Below are 24,749 nucleotides of genomic sequence, written 5' to 3'. Positions count from 1 at the left end.
AGGTAGAACACCATTTAATTCAAGTTATTAAAATAAAATTATTTAAACTGATACTACTTGGTCACCACCCTGTATGTTTGAGGGAGACTTTATGGATGTGTTAACAATGGTCCTAATGAAACGCCAGAATATTTTGCATATGAAAAAATACTAGCTACCAAGACAATAAAAGACTTCAGAGACAGAGAGCTAAAACCATTTTCCTATCATGGACAGCTGAATCCTCACCTTTTGAGCATCACAATTATGTTGTTGACACAACATAAACTACTGTGTTTGGTATCCCAACTCTGGATCAAAAAGCGACTACTGCTTAGTAAGCTGAACCATGTGGCTTTGAAAGAAATATTTCAAGCTTTCTTTTTTTGAGGAGCTTACTTAGTAGAAGATAGCACCTGCAAAGAACTGTGAAGTAGATGTTATATCAGCTGTGCTGTTATAGCAAATACTTAGTAAAAGAGAGGAAAACGTTGTTCAAGCAGAGGGCTGTGCTTGTGAGACTGTCTGGCCCTGAGCTTGTTTCTTCCGTGCCACAGCCATGCGCAAGGCCTGAAGAATCATGTTCTCGTTGTTCATGATGTTGTAATTAGTCAGCTTCAGGAGCTTGTTGAAATCTTCTGCTTTCAGAGAGACCTCCCTTGTTGAGTACGGAGAGCAGAAACTGGAGATGTCAACCTTGCCTTGTTCCATTTCAGCAGCACTACGTGACATGCCTGCCAAGGGGAAAAAGCAGCTTGTTGTATAGTCCCAGGGAATTACAGTGCTCTGATACGCTCTGTCAAGAATACTTCAGAGAGATCACGGATGCAATTGCTACAAAGTGCAGTGTTATGATCTCTGAAAAAATAATCCACTTCTGAACAAAGCCTATTGGAATTAAAAAAAAAAACACAAAACCAAACCAAAACAATCGTGTCACTAGACATCATTCCATTCCACCAGCATCTGCTACTGGACAGCTCATGGCATGTTATTTTATTTATGTGGTCATTGATGTTCATCTTACCCTGGAGGCAAGAATACATACTAATGGTAAAAGGAACAAAGAGACAGATAGGACAGGAGGAAGCAGAGTGTTAGTAGCCTTAGAAATCCTAACAAAAAAAGCCTGCAGCTGAAATACTAGCCCAGACAGACACAGTGACTGTATTAGTTTCTATACTGTTTCTTTAATTTTCCAGCCTATACAACCGACACAACAGCCTCGACAGTAAACAGAGTGGCCCTCCATAAAGCAATTCTGTGCTGTACAGGGAATTATCCCCTAGATTTGACTGTCATAAAAAGACATAATCTGAAAAACGTGCTTTGTTCTACATGCTGAAGTGAACTTTCAGAGATCACAAGAAGAAATCAGTTCCCATTCCTCTACTTGCGGAACACGTTTCTTCTTTCATTGAATTGCACCAAGACTCAAAGTAAAATTATGCACAATATTTCACCTGATTTTGCAAACAGTTTGTGTCATCCCATTTTGCAATGTATTTGCTAGCAGGAACAGGCAAGCAAACAAGGGACTTTTGTATTGACATGAGGAAAAAAACACACAGGGATTGAGAAGGTTCATTGGGTCAATGATCTCATTGTGCCACTGGGTACATTTAACTTACCAGGTGCTACATATCTTTGGAAGGTGTCATTCACTAACGGAAAATAAAGCAGCAGAGGAGCTCCTGGGGTCTCTGCACCATCAAACATGTAGCATTCTTTCAGGTTCTTCTCATCATGCTTCAGATCAATGTTGGGAAATGGTATTCCCTGCTGTGAGAAGTATCTGCAGGCCTGCTCCAGGGGCTGGTCATGGCCCAAGAGTAGCAGAAGGAGGAATGGAAAAGATACACAAGATCAGGCTGCTGCCAAAGCCCAGTAAGTCAAGTCAAGTTGCACAAAATAACCTGATAGTGCTGGACAGCCAGTGATAACGTGAGCACCTGCAGCCCCAGGGACTGTTTTTATCATACCTGTGGAACTATTTGGGAATAGTCCTACAGAAAAGCACCCAGCATTCAAAATAGTAAAGGGGGTTTACATATGTACTGAGGCACATCTGTAAAGTGGGAATAAGATTAAGGAGCAGTACAGATTAATTCAAAGGATGCTATACAGCATCGTTACTTAAAGGAGAACTAATTCAGAGAAACATAGATCTAAACAAAACTAAATTTGTGGGCCCAGACAATAAGGTTCACAGCCACATAACCTGTATATAGGCCAGTATAGCCCAAGAGTTGACCAAAATAGACCTTAGCAGGGTTTTGACACCCACTTACCCCTTTCTAGAACTTTGAATTTGAGATACAATTTGAGATTTCAAGATAACATATTTTAGACCTCAAAATATAGTGCTAAAGCACTCATCAGAAAGCTCATTTGTGATGACCAATTTTGTGGAATCCTCTAACAAAACACAGCAGCACTACCTCTGTTTCTTCGAATTAAATCTTCCCAAAAGACTTCAGAGCACAATACAGAAATACAGGGTGAGTTATTGCGTGTGCTCTTTTACAGCTGAGGTACAGCATAGATAGTTTTCATGTGGCATCACAGTGTGAGAACAGTGACATTAAAGTAACTTCCACTGGAAAAATAATAAATAACCTTAACCAGCGAATTTTGCATTTTGTTGTGGTGGCCTTCAGAAACAGGTTTGCAATTACAAGTCTGTATTTGGAAATCTAAATCTGTGGGTTTGTTTATGTGGTGAACACCACTTTAAAATCTATAAACCAAATCAGGTTTATGATGCAAGCATAGTAAATGCATTTAATATCTAGTTTCAAGTCTACTATTTAAGGAGAAAAATCTTATTTACTGAAGGAGATTAAAAATAAGGGTGAAGAATTTCTCCACTCACTACATTATTCTTGGACAGCTAGAAAATCACATATTAAAATAAGATGACAAAATCTGATAACATTTAAGGACGATGCAGATTAAATTCAGCATCTGAATCACTGAGTCTTCCCAGCTTTACTTCTGCTGTCACATCTTACATACAACTGCCATAGAAGTTGCATCTCAACTTCACTGTGCCACCCTCTACTTCATCAGTGAAGTGCTTAGGGCTATTTCAGAAGTAGTTTGAGAAAAACAGAGATATTTTCCCCTCTGAAAATTTCCATTCTTCTTCAAGGTTTGGAAATACCATGTTGCTAAATTCCACTAAGCTCCGTATTTTACAGACACCTGTCTGAAAGTTGCAGAAATCAAAGGAAAAGCCATTACTAAACAAAAACAGTTTTGGGACTTCTCACCAAGGTCTGCGATCCACCAGTGTAGTTGAGGTGTATGATGACATCCACTTTCCGTTCTGGTCTCATAAGAGGTGGGCAGCTTGTTTCAAAGAAGAAAGCTGCATCCACCAACTCCAGGTGCTCCGAGTTGCCTCTTAGGTCATTAGGAGAGGTATCTAGCAAAGTGTCTAAAAAGATTCAGAGCTATTAGCAAAATGCAGAAGGACATTTGTCAAGTTAGAAAGAAAAAGGAAGGCAGGCTTCCCTCCCATCCAGGATTCTCCCTTTCCTTTAGGGTGGCGTGCAGCAACCCTAAAAAGCTCCCTTCTGCCCCTCCACTCATGTTTTGTTGGTGTTTCCAAACCCATGAACTGCATCAAAGCCTAGGCAGGAGTTCTGCATGCGCAGAGCACCACCCCAGCAGTTTTCCATCCCAGTGAGAACTTCCAGTACTAAACAACCCAAAAATCAAACAGTTTTGTAACTGGAAGTGAAAGATGTGTGGAATTACTTTATTTCTCCCTCCTCTCCTCTCAGCAAGCACTAACAACTAGGCACAAAGCCCACTCAGTTGTCTTCAGTACATACAAATGCCCCTCGCTAAATCCCAGTCCCTGCGCCCGCCCTGACAACTGCCGAAGCGTGTAGACAAAAGTGATGCCCCCACCTTTCCATTTTGTGAAATGCTCCTGCTGGATGTACTCGTTGTGCATCTGGAAGCCCCTCAGGAAGTTGTGGTACTTGGAGACGGCAGGGCGGTCCGTCAGGATCTCCCGGAGAGTTGTGGAGAGGCCACTCGTCGGAGTGAACATGCACGTAGCCATCTCATATGGCTTCTCGGGCAAGTCCGGTTGTTCCTCTAGAGACACATGGCATAAATGATGTGCAGTTGAATAATAACCACAATTAAGAGGAGCTTAGGCACAAAGAAGAGAAAAGGTCAGCAGCTCTTCCATACCAACAGTAAACCCATGTGCTCACAGCTCTCAGCGTTGCATTATTTTTCCCCGTTGTCTGCTGTGAGTGCCAGTTAATTTCTTGACAAATACATAAACTTGCTTTTGTTTTCTAAACCCTGATCTGAAGTGTCAGACTAAAAGCCCATTCTTCTCATAAACCAACCTGATTTTATTACACATTAAAATATTCCACTTTTCCAAGCAAACAAAAACCAGGGAAAATTGTTTTATTAACATATTTCAGGCAATTACTTCTTTTAGATTCTATGTGGGTTAAGTATGAAATTCAAAGCTTATTTTGAAAATAATAGAAAAGTCTGAACATTTTATTTTTTAACTAAATATTTTTCCTTTTAAAAAAACATTTTTTCAATTTGTTTCAAATGTGGCTAGCTGAATTCAACACAAACTTGCAAGTTATTTATATAAACCCATATGTAAGAGTTTGAGGGTATTTTTTCCCAAATAGAGTCCACGTAAATGAGATCTGAGTCTGTTCACCATGAAATCACTGTCTTTACTTGAATTTTAACATGAATATTTTCAAGGAAGGGTCTTTCAGCAGAGCTGTCCCTCTCAGCTGCTGTAATGGAGCTCCTCTACATTGACTTCCTTTGACCTTTACTAAATCTTTCAATTTAGTCAGATTTTGAGGGAGAGATGCACTGTATGAGGCCAATACATGTTGGAAAGGAAGCTCTCAAGCTTCTCTGGCTAACAAATAGGTGACATGAAGCTTTGGTAGAACTTCTAACCACAACACCTTAGGGACCACCTTATCTATCCATCCGCATCTCCTTTCCATCAATGTCTGTCTGGTGGTACCATTCCTTCTAAAAATCTCATTATTTAAGCAAAGCACTGACTATTGCCAGTGTCTCTCGTAACTCAAGGCTGAGAGCATTAGGGTGACAGAAAACACACAAAAAATGAGAAATATGAACACAGTTACCCTATCAAAGGGGCCTGGAGGTAGGAAGCCATGGTCAAAGGGTACTTGATATTTACCTATTTCGGTCACTTTGTCTTGGGTCCACCTGTGCCAGAAATCCTCTGAATTGTCAGCTGCATGCCAGGCGTCCAAAAGGTTTTTGGAGAAGATACTACTCCACATTCCTGGGGAGTGGGAGAGGTACAGTTACACTGAGGTAAACACAAGAAAGTTCTTTTAAAAATTGCCTTCTGCTCCTTCCACAGCTCTTCTCTAACTTTATCATAATTCTATTCAATTTTTGCATAAGCCCAGGCATCTATTTCAGTGGTAGTGTGGTCTCAGAAGGCAATCTTATTTCAGAAGAAATTTCAAAGTATTTTCCCTTCCACCATGTTTTGCCTGGAGAGAGAGAAGTTTAACACGGTCATTTTCTGATTTTAATTTCCGTTAATGAAGAAATCTTTTCAGCCAGCTCCTTCCTTTTTCCCCCTCTTTCTTGCCCTTTCTTTTCAACATTTCCTTCAGCTTCCACAAAGTCTTCGAGATTTTCAACTTTCAACATATTTTACAAGCTACCAGAAATGGTGATGCTTTAAAAGAACTCATGAAAGTATTTAGCAATTTATTTGTCATTTTCATTTCATTTTATCTTAGTATAAATGAGAAAACCACCTTTGCTAGCAAGGGCAGTTGAATGAGTTTCAGGAGTCACGCTGAATTTCAGCTGGCTGACCCAGTGCCTCTGCTGCTGCATGCAAAACAGCAACTTTATGTGGACTAATCTCCAGGATCATTAATGTGTGAATTAAAACCTTTTCATCCCCCCAGGCTGGTGATTCACCTTGCATGAAGCAGATCCGGGACTCGGGAAGCTTCTTCATCAAGCGACCCATGAAGAACTCGCTGCCAAAATCTTCAGCGCGGATGAAGGTGCCATACTTCAGGAAGCCCACCTCATATGGCGTGAATTCCACCCACTCTGCCAACACACACACACACACACCAGTGTTAGCTGCACTACTAAAACCAGTCAAGTCACCAGATGTGGAAACCTTTCAGGTTTTCGTGCACAAGCTGACTTCAAGGCCTGGTTGGATGGGGCCCTGGGCAACCTTGTGTGGTTCCAGGCCTGGAGGTTGGTGGCCCTGCCTGTGGCAGGAGTTTGTAACTCTGATCCTTGGGGTCCCTTCCAACCCAGACCATTCTATGATTCTATGATTAGCATGGGCACCGAGCAAACCCTGCTGACAGCTGCCACTGAACCAGCTATCCCACTGCCTACAGGTTTGTGAAGGAACAATGTCCAGGCTAAGGGAAAATTTAAATTCTTTTTTTTAATCTTACAAGTGTGAAGTTCTCCTGGAAGGTGGGCTAGAATATGAATTTACTTCAATTGCTTTTATTGCCTTTAGCCAGTCATGGAAAATGCATATTAAGCAAACTTAAAGCTCCAGCGAATCACCTTCTTTAAGATTTCAGAGTGTTTCTATGACACTGTCACAGATGTATGTTGAGTTATTAGTTTGAAATTAATGTCTGAATATGCACATTTACATGCCAGGAGTTCTTGCAAATACTGAACTGTTGCTGTCTGTCCTGTGGCTCTCCAGTTACTCTTTACATCTCCAAACAGGACTTCTCTGGCACGTAGTGAGAATTAAAAACAATTCACCATTATTTACAGTATCCTCATGCTGTCTCTCCCCAGGTACGAACATAGGTCTTTTTGCGAACCGAAACATTACCTCTAAAATCTTTGGTGGCAACTTTGTCCTTGACATTGAGGGCAAGGTAGATGGGCAGTGGGTTCTGACCCTGATTCACTGCCCGGCGTTGATCGGAAAGTCTGTGGTGGCATTTCTGGATTTGGAAAAAAAAAAAAACCAACAAGAAATTATTAGCTCATGATCAGTTTCATAAAACTATCCATTTATAAAGTCTGAATATGGGATATAATTTTCCTGAATTTCCTCCTAAATTTATTTCCATGTGCTTGATTAACAGAGTGCAATGAAATCAGGGGAACTGGAGTAAGTGTTAAGATGCCACATTCTACATTAAGCATATCACAACAGTAATGAGTTGCTTCACACACTATTCTAACTTTGCATGGCTAAATTGAAATGTAAAAATAGGGTAGATTTGGGTAATTTGCCATTGTAATATATTTCATCTGTTAGACACGGGTTCTCCAAGGCAGCATATTAATGACCCTTCTAGTCAAGAGGGTTTTTTAAAAAACATATGGAAAGTTAACATCCACAGAGGAAAAATCATTGACCTGTTCAATATTAACAGCTTATTTTGTACATTTTGTGTGCTTCAGCCAAATGAAATTCTAGCAATTTTTTCTTGCTACCGTTGAGGCCAGAAACACAACATGAAATATGATGTGAAATGGGAGTATGATTCATTTTATCTGTTCAACCTAGACAAAATTTAAGTCATGTTTAGGGGCTTTAAAATGAGTTAAGCCTTTTACTATTTTACATGGAAAGTTTTGCTTGTGTCTTTACGACAAAATTAAGAACAGGAAGTCTTGAGAGATCAAATTCAAAGTAACTGAAAGGCAAGTTCACAGTTTCTGTAGCTAAGATGCCTCAGAAGCTCTGGAGCTATGCGTTGTCTCATCACTAAGTCACAAAATGCAGTAGCTACGTATGAAATACATCTGCAATAGATTCCAGGTATGACTGAAGCATGGGTGAATATTGCAGCAGTGGAAATACAAAAACACAGGGCCATTAAAAAAACTCTTATTAAAAAGGAGATTAAAAACAAAGTCAAAAATTCCTATTGAAATATATGAATCTCAAAAATTTCCTGGACAGATATGCTGCTAGTTAGCATGCTTGTAACTTTAGAATTGGCCTGAGCAATCATACCTAGGGCTCCAGTGTAGACATATGATTCTATATGTTGTGCCTTCAGGTTGTAAATATAAACAAGTGCTGTTCTGCCTACATATCAGGTACAGTTTTACTGGTCACGTGCCTCTTCCTAGGGTTTTAATTTCTTGTCTTGGACATAAAGATCAACCACCAATTTTATGAGAAGAAAGATGCATAGCAATTACCCCATCATTTAACATGGATTCAATCATGAGCCCCCACAGATCAATGAAAGACGTCTTATGGCCTGCTTGGGTCCTTTGGCTCAGCTCCTTGTAATAATTCCTCAGACTTCTCAAGCAAAAAGCACTCATCTTGCACTTGGCTGCTTGCTTTCGAGCTTCGATAATTATTTCTCCAATGTCCTTATGTGACCAATCAGCATCTTCATACAGTTTTGTCATGGTCCTGTAAGCAAGAAACGTGATATAAAGTAGAAATAAATTAAAATGGTGCTTTTGAAACTCAGGTTTTGCTTTGCAGAGCTTTGAGCACCTCTTCTTGCTTTAGCTTTAGGTCACTCCACTCCTTCAAGTAAGTCTAAAGGCGATCAGTCAAAAATCACTCGATCCGGGATCCAAAGCAGGAAGCTACACCAGCTGTCTATGCTGTTTCAGTCGAACAGCAAATAACCATAAAGGATCATTTTGCATATGATTAAGGATTTTTGCACTTCCAATAAAATCTCCTCTTTTAGTTAGGGGTAGTTACTTCACTGACACCAAAATCATGATGCACAATAGGCCTTTCATAGGTGACCGTGGCATTCGTAGGCCATCCTGGCATTCATAGGCCAAAGATGGAAGAAATAACTCAATAGACCCCTTTTATCCTCACTGAGATCTAGAACCCTAGATGAAGCATGGGTTTTACTTAACACAAGAAGATCCAAATAGCCTCGAAATGACTCCTCACCATGTAGTGCCAGATGAGCCACTGATGTATGAAACACAGTCCAGAACACGCAATTTTTGAAGACCCAAAATGCTGCCGTACATGGCAGTGAGTGCTCTTATCCCACACCCTGCTGTGCTCACAGCCACTATAGGCACCTGTTCAACACAAAAAAGGGCAGAAAGCATAAGTGGAACAGTGACATCAAGGCACATCATGTCAAAACACATCAGACACGAAAAGCAACATCCAGACACTAGTAAAATGAAACATGTCCATTAGAGATTAAGCAGCATATTTCTATGAGTTATAATTAGTACAATTTGCTGGATATGTCTGTGAGGTATACTAGAAAAGTTCTGGCACTTCAGGAAGGATTTTTAAGCAACATGGACCAGACTCATTGGTTTGAAGTTCCTTCACATGATTCACTTGAAAGCCAAGTGGAAATAGAGACTTTGCTCACACAGACTGTTTGAGGTCTCCAGTTGAGATCACCCTGGCTGCAAAAAGCACCCTGGAGAAAGAGTTCCTGACAGAGGTCTTCAATCCTCATCTGGTCAGAGGGGAGAAATCACTCCTCATCTCCAGGCCTGAGGGAAAGGAGAGAGAAAAATCCCCCAGCAGTGCCTTTGCTGATATACCTCATGCTCTTGCAGATCTTCCTCCAGATGAAGAACATCCTTCAGCGCAGCAGCAACCACCCTTCTCCGGTTTTGCAGGAAATCCTGTTCGTCAGTGCACAGGTCAAACCCCAGGCGGGCGTCTAGGTTTCTTGGCCTGAAACACAGACCCTGAGTCCTGAGACCAGGGCACAAATATTATTATTCGCCGTGGTCGACTCCAGCTACGTTTGTGTGTGTTTACAGTCCAGTTTGTGAACAGTGTAATGTAATAAATGAGAAAGAGCAATGCCACAGACAGGTCTCTGCTAATTGCTGTAGCTGCCAACAAGAATGCAAGGGGGAAGGCAGAGCAAAGCATGACATACTGTCCTGGTATGGTAATGAGGTTCCTCTAACACACATCTGGGGGTTTTTTGCTTGTGTAATTAATTTTTCGAGTTATGTGCCTGTAATTGCACAGTAGCTTTCAAGAGGCACTGCAGTTGATTAGGGAAACAACTACCATGCCTTAGTTTTGGTTTGTCTGTATGATACAGAAATAGGATTGCTTTGTGGAGCTCTCTCTCTCCACCTGTGGGCGTAATAATATACACAAATCAAGTTCTACTGAGCTGCACTAACAGCTTGGAAACTTGGAGGTTAGGGGAACCATGGTTTATTTCTCCATCACTGAAAAAGGAGAATCTGGCAAACAAAAAGTCTGCAGCTGAAAGATGAACACACCTCTGCTTACAACTGATCCTTGTATGTACCCCCTGCTGATTTCAAGTGAGCTTTGTGCAGGGGCAAATGCCCCCCAGTTACAGGATCAGGTCTTGCTGGAGACTCACTTACCATTCATTTGCCTTTGTGTACAAGTCAATTGTCCTGTCCTGAAAATCGCAATACAAACAGTGTAAGCATGCTCAGGTCAATAACCCTGTGCCTTCCTCCCGCACTCCTCCTACTGGCTGAATTCCACTATCTTTGCAGTCCAAAATGTAGCTGCAGAGCCTGGGCAGAGATGCTCTGGGTTATGGGAGATATAATGAGCTCCAGTACAGTCTGAGCTGAACAGAAGTGGGCTGTTAACCCAAGCTAGGTGGGTTTGGGGCCCCTCAGCCTTTTGTAGCAGAACACCTAATTTAACATTCATATTCTGGGAAGGTCACCAAAAACTGGGCATCTGAACCACAGGCATACGGATATTTTCTGTTTTATCTTCTGCTTCAGGCTTTCTCTTAGCAAATGCAAGTCTTAATTGTCATATCCTTTAATGTTAGCTCACATACTGCATTGATTAACGTATCTAGTATGTCCCAAGGAAATTAATTTAAACTCAGAACAGGGTTGAATGGCATGCCTGGAACCACATGCAGAATTAAAAAAAAAAAGAGCAATAGCTCAGTTGCAGAGTCACTGTCATTCACACCTTAAACTGGAGCTCCTGTCGTGTCTGATGGGAACTGCATCACTGAACTGTCAGACTCATCACCCAACAAACTGAATGTGTATTGCGCTGTTTTTTTATTAACAAAGACTTGTTCTCACCTCTGCTATTGTTATTTTCTCTTGTATAGGAAGCGAGTTCAGAGGTAGAGTCACAGACTCGTTCATATCCCTTTCATTTTGACTTGATATAGACTGGAAAAAAGGGTAAAAAACAAAAAAAAAATAATAAGGACAGTTGACTATTATACAAAAGGGGGGGAAAAAGAAGTAAAAGCAATATCCTGTGCCTCACATACATACACCTATCCATTCCCTGCATAGACAAACCTGCAGATGCACTCAGGTCTTAGAGGTCATGGAATCATAGAAAGCTTTAGGTTGGAAGCGACCTCAAAGATCACCTAGTCCCCACCCTCCTGCCATGGGCAGGGACACCCTTCACTAGACCAGGTTGCCCAACGTCTCATCCAGTCTGGCCTTGAACACTCGCAGGGATGGGGCTTCCACAACCTCCATGGGCAACCTTTTCCAGTCCCTCACCACCCTCATAGCAAATGATTTCTTCCTATCATCTAATATAAACCGACTCTTTCAGCTTGAAGCCATCACCCCTTGTCCTGTCAGTACACTCCCATTTTCCTGTAGGACCCCTTTACATACTGGTAGGTGATAATTAGGTCTCCCTGGAGCCTTTTCTTCTCCAGGCTGAACAAGCCCAACTCTCTGAAGCCCAAACAAATCCACAGCAAAAAGCCAGTTATTCATTATCAGCAAACACATACCCTGCTGAGCCTCCTCCGGCGCGGCAGTGCCACGGTGAGGGCCGACTGATTGTACTTGATGTAGTGGAACCTGGCAGGGGAGGTCGGGCAGAGGCAGGAGCTCAGCGTGTGGGTCTGGGTTCCTTCGTATGATCCATCCACGGTTAATGCAAACTTCTTCTCTGAATTAAAGGAGTTTCAAACTTAAGTTCTTCAGAAAAAATGTGGATTATTTGCTTGCATGTAATGCAAGATATGCCTTTAAGTAATGACTTAATTTGGATGCCCAGGTTATACAATAAATAGACTCAACATAGGCTTTTGGATTTCAGCTTTAGAACTGAGTTTCTGCAGAAACTGAGTAACAGTTGCTGTAGTACCACTGTGCTTCCCCATACACTGTGACTGCTGAGACTACAGCTCTGTTTGCTGAATAATGATTCACAGCTGGTAACAGTTTTTTGGGGAAAAAAAGCACTTTCTCCTGAAAGTCCCTCAGCAATAAGACAGTATGTGGTACTAAAATTTTATTCTAGTATAGCAGAAATAAAGTATTTTGTGAGATTTTTCTTTTCCCATAGCAGAATACAGTTCTCTTTGGAACCAGTAAAATATCAGTCCCTCTATCATCTTTCCCTTCATTTCAACCTGTAATATTTCTTTTTAAATTATTTCTAGCACTTACAAAAATACCATCTGGTGGCTTTTGGCCTTCATATAATAAGTGCCAGATATGCCTCTTCATGTAGTTGAAAAACTGATACGTATATAGAGTGGTATCAACCCAGGTTCCAAGTGAAATATACTCTGTAAATTCACACACTCAGAGTTATATAATCAGCTTTCAAAAGAGTTGTCAATCCTTTTTAAGCCACATCTAGCAAACATCTTTACTGTGACAATTGTGAAAGGTAGTGATGGACTGCCAAAAATGTGCAACCAATGTCTTTGGTAATATACTGTGCATCTTGTCTTTCACCTAGTGGGATGTTTTATATTGTTATCCCTAAAGAAATTTTAAGAAGTGAAATTTAGAAGAGGCCCAGTCCTCATTCTACCCATTTTCTTTGTCTCTGAATCCACAAACAACAGGAATTAGGCCCAGTTTAATTAACAAAAAAACCCAAACAAAAAACCCCAACAATTTCCTGCACAGATACTTTGGAAAATTCCTAGAATCTGGAAAGATGTTATAGAGGGAAATATTTTGTGGGGAAACCAGCCCACACGCTTATCACACCACATGCTGTAATCATCTGCATATTTTTGACCAACTACAGCCCCCCCTCCAGAGGCCACTGCCATCAGTGAGATTTTGTCATGCATCTCAAATACTTTAAAAGAGGGTGTTTTAAAGTAAAAACAGGTTTAAAACAGTTTTAAAATGTCTGCCATAAGGTGGCGTCCAGATTTGCTCCATAAATCAGTGAAAGGCTCACCCGTACTGTCCTTCTTCACCCTACCGCCGTTCACCTGCACCTCCAAACAGGAAACTTCACGGGACTGCAAGAGACAACCAGGAAAAGTGTTTGCTGTTGGCAGAGCTCTGCCTCAGCTGGTCACCCAGGCATGTATGGGGCATGTGTGGGGCCTGGGGACTCTGGATGTACACCTCTGCAGAGATGGTGCCAGCCTGTAACCCCCTCAACCCAGTCTAAGGAGGTGACTTTGGGCTTCCATGTGGGAAATAACAGATCATGTAAGAATGCGGGACGAGAAGGGATCTGCTCACTCCTGCCTGGAGGAGCAGCCCCACAAGGGCCTGGGGCAAGCCCAGTCACAGGGGAAGGCTCCCTGCGGGGACAGGGTGCTCAGCCTGGCTCTCCCAGACAGACAGATTGGCATCCTGAGTTCAGCTCCTTTCAGGCAAAGGTGAGCACTGGCAGCTCACAGCTTTTGCAGCTGCGGCCTCTCCCCATGTGAGTCACTGGTGGGGACAGCATGGGAAAGCCAAAGTTGACATCATGCCTGCACCTCAGCCGATGCCCTCATACCACTGGATGGAGAACTGCCCAGTACCTTTAATACTGTCTTTGCAACAAGCATGGATATATGGCAGGGAAAGGACTATGAAATAGATTACCACTAGAACTCCATTAGTAACAATGTTTTCAGGAGGATCCGGACTAAAAGACAAAATGGAAAACAATTAAAAATCAGCACTCTCTTCTTTCTGTTTGTTTAACTGTTGTTTTTTGAGGGTTTTGTTTTTTCTTTAAACTCTTCTTTAATCATTATTTCATTATATTCATCTTTAAAAGTCCACCTTTGGGGAGGCAGCATGGGCAAAGAGCACCAGAAGATCTAGCTGGCCATTCAATCTAATTTGCCTCTCACAGGCTTGAGCCTGAACTTTATTTATGGAGATCTGGTGAAGAGATGAGCTTATCACTCTATCAGGCAGGATCCCTTTCTGGCACACTGAAGCAAGTTTACACAGGGATGGCATAATTACAATATTGCCCTGTATTGCTCAGATCAAACCAAGGGGATCAGAGCTTGTGAATTCATCCAACATACTATTAACAAGAAAGAAAATTTACCGTTTACCTTAAAAATCAACAGCAGCTCTAGGACTGATTTATATACTCTTTCTCTCCATTAACTGTACAGTCAGCACAGCAACACAGTAAATAATCTTTTTAAATGCAGTCCCAGAACTAAAACGAATTCCAAGTATCATTTTCCCCACAAAGAAAATGTCTGTGATGCCACAGTAAGGAGCAAGCTGGGTTTGAAACTTTAAACTTCCTCGTGTACAGAATGCCCTCTGCAGCCCAGTGAGCAGGAGCTCTCGGGGACATCTCTACACTCCCATCAGCATCTGTGCTCTCTTCTCCCTGTGTCTGGATGCTCAGTGTAAACGCACTCACATTAGGCACTGCCATGCACCCCTTCTCCATTCAATGCCGCACACAAGTGTTTCCCTCAAGACCCAGAGTTCCCCTCTACGTTATTCACATGGTGACACAGTTAGGGGACTGCAAGTACAAAATGTTTTTTGTCAGTAACCTTTTGTCTCTGGCTTAAACTGCTGTTGAACACCTATGTGACCTTACGCACCTGCTCTCCATCGTGAATTCAACCTCCAGCTCCTCTTTTCCCTGCAAAAGAAAATGAAAGCAGGTTGGTTCTCCTGCAAAGAGAAACACCCTACAAGAATCTGTGTTCTCTAGAGGCCTCCATATGCCAGTGTCCACCTTTTGTTACTGCACATACAACAGATTTCATTTTCTTCATGTTGTACCTATGATATGTCTGGCATCACATACTTCTAACATCATATCCATTATTTTGGCAGACTCTTGGTTTAGACCTTGCAGGACTACACACTGCATGGCCTGTTGGTGGTTGCTCCCCTTCCTGTTGCCATAGGTTCACCCCTCACTGTTTCATAGGCCAGCTGCAATTCCCCTTTCCCCTTCCCCTCCCCACAAGCTCATACTCTCCCCACTGATCATCAGCATGAATGAGGCTGGATTTATCTGGTGCATCCAAATCATCCAGCCCCTCTTCCAGTCCTCTCCCCGAGCCTGTGCAGATGGGCCTGGTGACACATAAACATGGTACTACACTTGGGCAAACAAATCCCAGGTGTTCTGCAGGGTATACTTTGGTTTGGTGGAGTAGATATGTAGAGTCATTGAATGCCCAGACTTCATCTTTGCCTTTTGTAATTGTCTCCCCCTGAGATTTCCTTCCCCCTTTGCAGGTTTTGGTACAAGTCCCATTATCTTGTTGCCCTCCTAGTATGAGCAAGCACTTGGGAAAATACAGAGTGCACAGACAGCCTTTCCAAAACAGGTGTCAAATCAAATCAGTACTCACACAAGTCCCAGGTTTGAACACTGCATTAAAACTTTATACTGAAGTTCTCTCAACCATATGAAATCGAGACCTGCTGAAAAACTCGTGGATTTTTTTTTTAAAATAGTTTAGCTATACAAGTGGTGTGTGCATTTTCCAAATAAGCTGAATGCCACAACAGGTTTGAGGGTTGTGACTGCACATTGCTACTTTTATGTCAGCAGAACATAATATGCAGCTCAGAAGTATAAAGGGATGCCCACAAATATTGGGGAAAGCTCTTGATATTTTGACATCAGGAACAGCAACCAGACAATCCAGTCCAATAATGTTGGCCAATTCTGTGAGACAGTCATGTTCTCATCTGACCACATCCCCTTAGCTTTGGCCTTGAATTTCATCCATACCTGTGGATTCAGCTGAAAAGATAGCTGAATGTTTTCTCCAAGCTGGATTTTGGAGACATCAAAGAAAACAGTTAGGAGATGGTCATCTCGAGTTATGCTGTCCTCATCACAAACTTTTAGCTCCAGAACGTTCTGGGATTAAAAAAAAAAAAAAAAAGGGTATGTAAGGGGTAAGGATTAATGAACATAACATGCTACAGAGACCTCATTTTAACTGAAAAAAATCCATTAAAATAGTTCAAGAATGAAAACTTGGAAATTTTGCAGTTGCTCTCTACAGACTCTCTTGACTTTGCAGGCAGATACAGTCTGAAAGTGAAATAGCTACAGTAAGTGCATAACTGTTTTGTAAGAGAACTCAGGCCAGCTGAGTGGAAGGAGGGCTATGTGGCAGGTTTGGTATGTGGTAAGAACATCTATTGAGGATAGCCATCTTCCTACCTTAACCTGGCTCTGAATCGTGAAGTGGAAGGTTTCATTCCATGTGGGGTTCTTGCTGTTCTGGACCGTCTTGGTGCGGAAATGCTGCACTGAGGCTGTTGGCAGGCTCAGGCTCACATAGCAGTCGGACTGGGTTACTGTTGAAGAAACAGAAAGTGTGAAAGCAACAGACCAATGAAACACACCATAAGGTGCTGCACTGTGTGAGTTTTTAAGCTCCATACTCAGGGCAATATGCAGAACACGGGCCAGGATGCTAGCTAAGGCACCATCGAGCCAGTGCTAGGCTCTTCACCTTACTCCTATGGACCCTGGCAGTTTGGTCTTCTGGAGAACTATTACTTTTAATTGCTAGAAAAACAACAAGCATGCAAAATATGCAGTTACATCGCATTCCTTTTCAAAGAGATACATAGCCAAACTGTCTATTTAATTCAGACATCTAAGGTTTCAATGCTGATGAGCCATCCTTATGCCACAGAGGCACGCACACACAGCAGTCTCAAAGGGCTGGGCACCATGGCTGATGCAGCTGCTGGTCGGGAGCACGAAGCAGATAATGTTAGAAGCTGTGACAGGGGCTGCCAGACAGAGCCCAGCTCCTGCATGCCTTAATATTTCTGGGGTAGCTTTGGCTGTCAGCTTTGTCTGGTCTACTTTCTGAACATCCTTTAGTTCCTCCAGCACATCAGGCTGCCAACATGGCAGAGACAGGAACGTGTTGCACTCAAGGTTCCCATAAAGCCCCATTGCTGTCACAGAGGGTGGGTCTTCTACCAAGGCACCTGATCTCAGCCTGCTTTCTTCTTTTTTAGAATGTGAAAGAAGGGAACACACATACCATAGAGCTCATTAGCAAAGCATTTCAGTTAAAAAAAAAAATAAAAAAAAAACTTTCAAGGAAAAGATATTAATCAACCACGGAGAAGTGCATTTAATCCTCTCTGAAGTGGATTAAAATGAGCACATTGAAATGTTGAACACTGATTGTATAACACTTGATTTGAGAAGCACCTGTCCTGAGGCAGTTTTTACAAGTAAAGCCGCATTAAAAATATTGCTTAATGTCAATATTTTCACTTGTATCTCTGTGCCTCAGAGCAGTAAAGGCATTTGCAACACTTGATGTGCAGGCAGAAGCTTGCCTGTGCTTCCCAGCATAAAGCAAGCTGACACTGCTTCTTTGCACAGGATTGCATCGCTTTGCTGTTAATTAGAGACGTGTTCAGGTCATAAAGTTCACCTATGAATCTTCATGTTTCCCGATGTAGGGAGGGCAGCTTTAGTGTTTTCATTTTCCTTTCTCTGCTGAAGAGCCCAGTTGTAAAGTTTTGCTTCCCACCTGAGTTCCACCATAAGCGAGGGATGTTCAGGGCTTTGGTATGAAATGGTGCTTAGCAGGCTGCAGCGCTCACATCATCAGCAAGCACTTTCATTCTGAGGTCAAAGTAGCCTGCCTGTGCATATATTTCGTCATTGTTATTAGGAAATAAAAGACAAATGTGAATCATGAGATTAACAGTCCCTTAGACCCACACTCCGAAGTCAGGGATGACTTACCCTACAGAACACAATTGGTTAGCTGGGGATGACAGCCTACGCAGGTGCCAAAGATAGCATGGGGGACTACTGCCCTGAAATGCCAATCCCATCATTAGCCTTATACTTCCTCTCTTTGTAATGCCACCCACTCCAGAATTCCTGCGATTGCATAGCAGGCACACCTCCATCTGTACAGACTGAAGGCATGTCCCACTTAGTTTCACCAGTAGACCAGACTTTGGGAAACACAGAACAATTGACATGGCCCTTTACTGCACTCCATGTGTAAGAACTAACAAACTCAGCCTTTCCTTTTCTTTCCCCTGATCACCCTGAGACTTAAGTCATCTTTGAGTAACTCTGTAGCTGTGACACAGGGAAAGATATATAAATTCTAATATAATATCAAAACATGTAGAAATCACCTGAGCTCCCAACAGCCCTAATAGCTCTTAGGCTTCTATGTGCAGCCAGAAACCATCTTTATGAAAATCTTTTTTTGTCTCTTGGGAAGTCCAGACTGACATTAGCACAGACTGCTGTCAGCCTTTGAGGGGCAGCCAGCAGGGACAGGGAGGTGATTGTCCCCTCTACTCTGCCCTTATGAGGACCCAGCTGGAGTTGTGTGCCCAGAGCTGGGGCCCCCAGTACAAAAAAGATGTGGAACTGTTGGAGAGGGTTCAGAGGAGTCCACGAAGATGATCGGAGGGCTGGAGCACCTCCCCTATGAAGAGAGGCTGAGGGAGCTGGGCTTGTTCAGCCTGCAGAAGAGAAGGCTGCAGGGGGACCTCATTGCAGCCTTCCAGTCCCTGAAGGGAGTAGAGAAACAGAAGGGGAATCAGCTTTTTAAAAGGGCAGACACTGGCAGGACAAGAGGGAATGGATCGAAGCTAAAGGAAGGAAAGTTTAGATTAGATATTAGGGGGAAGTTTTTTACAGAGAGAGTGGTGAGGTTCTGGAACAGGCTGCTTGAAGAAGTGGTGGGTGCCCTGTCCCTGGAAGTGTTCAAGGCCAGGTCGGATGGGCTCCTGGGCAACCTTGTGTAGCTCCAGGCCTGGAGGTTGGTGGCCCTGCCTGTGGCAGGGGGGTTGGAACTCTCTGATCCTTGGGGTCCCTTTCAACCCATGCCATACTATGATTTGGCCCCACTAAGAGGCGGATTCAAACGCGTGACCCAGAGTTTGTTTCATCGCTATTTCCCAAACAGCAATACAGGCTCTGACCACACCGGTTGCAAAGTACAAAATATTATTTTGAATATCTATCAATATTTTTCTGTAAGTGATCCCTGCCTGCTACTGGACTGTATCTTACACCTTGAAGAAACAACTACTTGTCACATGTCAGAGCTCTGAATTTCTCTGGGGAACTCCTCCCACAGCCACTAACCAAGCATGTTTCCTATCTCCAAAATGTGTTTGGTGATGCCCTTTGTACATCAGAGATGCTCTCTAAAGCCTAATTACCTCTTCCTCCTGATGAATTTCCCCCATGTTATGAAGAAGGCCCTTGCAACATCCAAGTACCTTTTTTAGACATCTCAGATACCTCTGGCCTGTATTCTGCCCAGTCAGCTCCAGGCACAAGCAGATGTAAGAAGTGGGACTCCACAGCATATGTGACGCAAGCTGATCAGCCACACCACAGTATTTCATGGCCTTGTACCATGTATACATAGAATGCTCCCACTGTCAGCCATGTGCAAACACATCTTCAATACCCTGGTACAGAAGCTGAACCACGACTTCACTACAGCGATTACGCTCACTCACGGCACATACAACAGAGACCTGTTGTGTCCCTCCCCTGGACCACGACACGTAAGCAGAAGTCAAACGTGCTTGGGGTGACAGCTGTGGTATCACTGTGGGGCAATATCCTGCCAAAGCAGGTGTGGCAGCAGGTGTTTATGACAGCACAGACTTTTCGTCCAGTTATTACACTAAGCTTCTAATTATCCTGCAGGATAGCAGCAGGCAATTTGCAATAGCTTTGGCATTGCCAATGAGTTTAACCAGAGGTTAAATTAATTTATTAAAACATTTGAAATCTAGGTTTATTTTATATGCTAAAGAGCCTGTCACTGAAATCTGTGACTTACTTATACAAGGCTGGCTGCATAGAAAACTAAATCCTAGAATGGTTTACAGGCAAATCTTTCTGATGAATGCAATTGACAAATTTGACACTAAGCAAAATCAAATGGTACTAGAACTAAGTAGCTATCAACCAAAAATGGATTCAACAACTAAACATAAGCAAGGCAGTGCTGCTTCTGGTATGATTTTTCTTTCCTATGTGATGCAAGTACCCAACAAGCAAAGCATTAGCATTTGCAAGTATTGGTTTGGTTTTGTTATCACAAATATTTCCCCTTCCCCTACCAATGTTTTTACTGGTGTTATAATTCCAAATAGCTTGGCAACATGGTGGTGAATGTCTGTTGTTCTGTTTTGTGGGCAACATCCAGTATATGCTTCACAGTACAAGGCAGGACAGCCTCAGCATGGAAAGTCCATGCTATGTCTTTACTGCTGCTCCAGAGCTTGTGCTGTACCCCCAAAAAGCACTTCTGTCATTCAAACTGGTCCTTTAAGCAGCTTTACAGGCTGGTGGGAAGCATCTGGGGGTGGGAAGGAGAAATACCTGAGCATTTCAGCACCTACAAGTTTTCTCTTGTTCTAGAAACTTTCTTGTACTGGGAAGAACAACATCAAAACATAGGGAAGTCCCTTCACAATAAAATTGTTTCAAGACCAAAATAAAATATCATTCATCTAAATGAGAAAAAGGTGGACAAGAAGTTTGGTAAGCTCATTATCTTGCAGGTGGTTTAATAGAACATGATTGTGTGGGAGATATCCAAGGGCTGTCATTTTCCACACCTTTCTTTCCATTCAGAGTGCACGTTTGTGCCTTCAAATAGGTTTTAGCTGTAGCAAGGGATTTCTCTTCAGGACATATCTGAAATTCAGATCTCCCTTCTGCACTTTAGAAGCAGTACTATGGGAAGGTTCATGCGGACTCTTCTTCCCCATACATTCAGCAACAAGAAAGCATCTTCAACGTTCTTCGTGTAAGTTTGGTCTCTAAAAAACTACAGCAGAACTCAAAGCAAATCACTCCAGAAAGGCACAGGGATCTTACATCATTTTAAATGCACAAATTTAGCTTGGTCTGGTTCTTACAGAAACTCTCTTAATTTAGACCTTATTTGTATAAAAGAATAAATGTAATACAATCAGACATCTCCTTGGATTGGAGGTGATTTTCATTCACAGCTTTTTTTCTAGTGTTTTACAGTCCAGGTATTTATAGAGAATTAACAAGCTTGTATGTAACTATCATTTCTGGGGATTTTATCAAAGTAATTACGAATATAAAAAGCTAACAGCGTGAGCCTTCAACCAAGCTCAGAGCCATGACTGAATCAAATTTAACAGTCAATGACAGGTGTCAAATATGCAGTCCTGACCAGACTGTGACAGGCTCAGGGAGCCTCTGATCACATAATATTCTGTGATAGGCTCAGGGTAGACACATTACTGTCAGAAGGAACCAAAGAAAGAAGTGCCCCATCTGAACTTCTTTCTGTAGTCTTCACTATGAATCAAATACCTTTCTGTGCAAACATGTTCTGACAAACAACTGTTGGCTAGACTTCAGAATTACGCTGGCTAAGATATAAAAATAAATAATATCTGTAACTATGCTACTGCATCTTCAGCACATCATAATCGGTCATCTTCTCGCTCTCCTTTTTAGAAGTACTCTGTAGCGTTTATGACATTTGGTTATATTCCAAGTAGATTTATAAGCATGTGGATGCTGCAGGGGTAGAGCAAAGATACTCACTCAAGTCTGCTTTCCTGGCATTTTTCATCCGTATGATTTTTACGGTGAGCAAGTTGCATGGAGAGGGCTCTGTCTGTTGAACATCATACAAAACACATGGGATGAGCATGCGGAGACAAAGAACAGAAGCACAGTCAGCATTGAATTAAGTGTTTCCAATTCCAAAAATCCAAAACATTTCAGAATTTACTTTTTCCTCATGCAGTTTTCTCCTTCCTAGAAGGTTTGCAGCCAGAACCCCAAGACGTACATTCAATCACAGACCACACATCAGGTATCCTCCATTTGCCATCTGAGGAAACTTGTGATGGCCCTCAGCTTGAGGTGTGTGACTCCTACAACTCAATCACGATGTGATTGCATGATAGTGAGACTTGCTGTGTTATTAATAGAGCTGACACACACCTCGGCCTGTGCAAATTCAAAGAATGTCATATATATCCACTGTATTTCACAACAAAGAGCAGAAAATCTAGCAGGGCAGGAATTAGTAACAATATCATGGTGTAACGATGCTGCTCATCAGCTAGTTTATAGCCATGTAATGTTTCAGTAGAGCAGTGCTGGCTCTCAAGAAACAGGGACCCAAAAAGTGCTTTCCAGATATGTCTCAAAAGGGGGAGTGAAAGAAACAACTCTTTTTCTGAATAATTCAGCTCATCCAATCTTCCTTTAAACAAAGATCACAGGAAAGTATTAATGGAAATCTTGGGAAAGCACCTAAACCTAAGCAGTTATCAAAAGGCATTTAACAATCCTGCCAAGAGACTACTTTGATTTTATTATCCTGTCTCACTAAGCAAGGATCAAACATGGTACTTAATCAAAGACACAGGGACTTAAGGTGAGGTGCTTTATTCCCTACACAATTTTCTTTTTAAAGCAATAAAAGGAGGAAAAATTGCACATTGAATGACAAGGAAAGACAAAGACCAAAAAAGACAAAAAACCCTAGCCAAACACACAACCCAACACCAAAACCAACTACAAACCTTAAAAATTCCCTTAAAATCCCAAACAAACAACAGAATCAAAAAAGAAAGAGCAAAATCATGTAGTGATGCAACAAACATAAAAGAAACCACTCATACACACTACCAGTAGAGCAGGGAGAATCACTGCAATGACTAGGTAGATCAATTGTAACCATCTGCCACCATTCATTCCCTTATGCCCCAAAAACTCCCACAATTTTTAGAGAGCTATACTCAACATCTCACATCATACCAGTTCCCTGGCTTTCCCTGTGCACTCCTTGGCATTAATGGTAACTCCTCACTTTTCCTCAGTGTGCCACTTTGTCTAGCCCAGCTGGATGGAAGTGAAGGACAACAGCAATGTCCAGAATGATGTGTCTTTTTAATTGGACAATTTCAAAATAGTTAAATTACACGAGCATTTAAGTCCCTGCATTCCTGAAGGCCAAAACACAAAGCAGGCACAAACCCCAGGCAGAAGCCCCACTTCGGTGCTGAAGGTACAGGAGGTGGAACACCACCTCCCAGAGCACATCCCTCTGCCACCAAGGGGCTGCCTACACAGCTGACCCCAAAGACTCCTCGATCCCTTTATTACCTGGCTCTTACTGTAGAACAGCCCCATCGCGCTCTTTCTGTGTCTGAGGCAGGTGCGAAATGTGGTGGTGAATGGGTACGGAGAAGTCTCTCCCAGGCAGCTTCTGGTGCTTTAAGCTGCCTGGAGCAGGCAGGCAGGCGTGTTAGTGCCTGACTCAGTGCTGCCTCACTCCACCACCACTTAAGCAATCCCCAGCTCCGCCTCCTGCTCCTCCTCCCGGCCTGGGAGGTGAGCCCATGCTGTACACCTGTGCTGAGGTGGGTACTTGGAGGCTCCAGCACTGCAGGGTGGTCTTGGTTGGTAGAAGCACATTGAGACCTGTAAGGGTCCTTCCCTTCACAGTTACGGGCATCACTCTGAAAATGTTTTATACTTTTAAGCACCGTAATCACTTCTTGAGGGGGCCACGGTGCTTCTGCACGCTGGAGGGCTGTCAAAACCACAGCCCCTTGTGTGGAGGTGGCTGGCACCAGCCAGGACCCATCTGGTTTCCAAGGAGTAGGCAACAAGGACTTCTCTGGCCAAGGACATCTGAACAAACCGCTGTGCACAGACAAGTGGTTTTGGAACTTTTTATTGCCTACAGGGAATAGACAGGTCCTTGCTTAAAGACACATTGGGAAGAATTTTATCGTCCCCATCTCACCTTCCATTTTGCCCGACTCAGGCAGTAAGCGGTCTGTCTGCCAGCCCAGCAGTCATCGTGGGACAAATACTGCATGAAACAGTTCCCCAATCACCTGTCAAACCTGTAAGAGCTTCCATTGTAAAGGCAAAGCTTTAAAAGCTTTCTCAGTTTTCATTTTATAAAACATTTGGTATTTAAAGACACTAACGTCAGAGCTATATGCAACAAGCATTATCCAGACATTAAACAGATGAAGGATGGATAACTGACAGACCACAAAAAGCAGTAAAGGAAGGTGACCTCAGAGGCAAATACTCCTAAAGAGATGGTGAACAGCTCAGTTTTAAGCCTACTGCATGCTTTTATCAATGATCTGAAAATTAAAAAATTTAAAAAAAAAAATTAAAAAAAACCCTAAAAAACAAGTCACTATTGGCCCACTATTTTAAACAGAGGATATTGAAATATTGGGGAAGCTGAAGGAAAGAAGCATGGAATCATCTGAGGGGAACAGAATCCCCCTCCTTGGAGAAGGAAAGATAGGTCTCCCATCAGCCGTCAGGACAACACAGATATCCCAATGCTGACTTGGTATGCAACATAGCTCTGTCAGTGCAATAATTAGGCTATAAGATGGGCTAATTATCCCTGCTGAAAAGCAGGGTTAATCAGGCTCAGGCTGTGTCATGTACCTATGTGGCTTTTTTCCATCATGTTGGTGAGTAAGTTTCCCCTACACAACAGACTGAACAAATCCTACCTGCT

At 42.5% G+C, this 24,749-nt stretch overlaps 1 protein-coding gene across 1 annotated transcript; it reads right to left on the bottom strand.

The window, feature by feature from the left end:
- Window positions 1–474: 474 nt before the first annotated feature.
- On the bottom strand, window positions 475–23,383 carry LOC311197060 (cytosolic phospholipase A2 epsilon-like; the record flags this gene model as incomplete). Its single annotated transcript, XM_084270751.1, has 20 exons — window positions 475–713; window positions 1,611–1,794; window positions 3,255–3,421; window positions 3,901–4,092; window positions 5,201–5,308; window positions 5,968–6,105; window positions 6,872–6,986; window positions 8,203–8,425; window positions 8,933–9,069; window positions 9,556–9,712; window positions 10,372–10,409; window positions 11,068–11,160; window positions 11,751–11,911; window positions 13,169–13,232; window positions 13,813–13,855; window positions 14,793–14,833; window positions 15,944–16,075; window positions 16,385–16,521; window positions 21,782–21,854; window positions 23,357–23,383. 20 exons carry the CDS (start codon window positions 23,381–23,383, stop codon window positions 475–477), a joined length of 2,469 nt encoding a protein of 822 aa, XP_084126877.1.
- Between the last annotated feature and the right edge of the window lie 1,366 nt (window positions 23,384–24,749).

This window comes from Gallinula chloropus, assembly GCF_964237585.1.
Source record: "Gallinula chloropus genome assembly, chromosome: 14".
Classification (NCBI taxonomy): domain Eukaryota; kingdom Metazoa; phylum Chordata; class Aves; order Gruiformes; family Rallidae; genus Gallinula; species Gallinula chloropus.
Note: the sequence above shows the minus strand (reverse complement) of the source record. Positions and strands in the feature narration are given on the sequence as shown.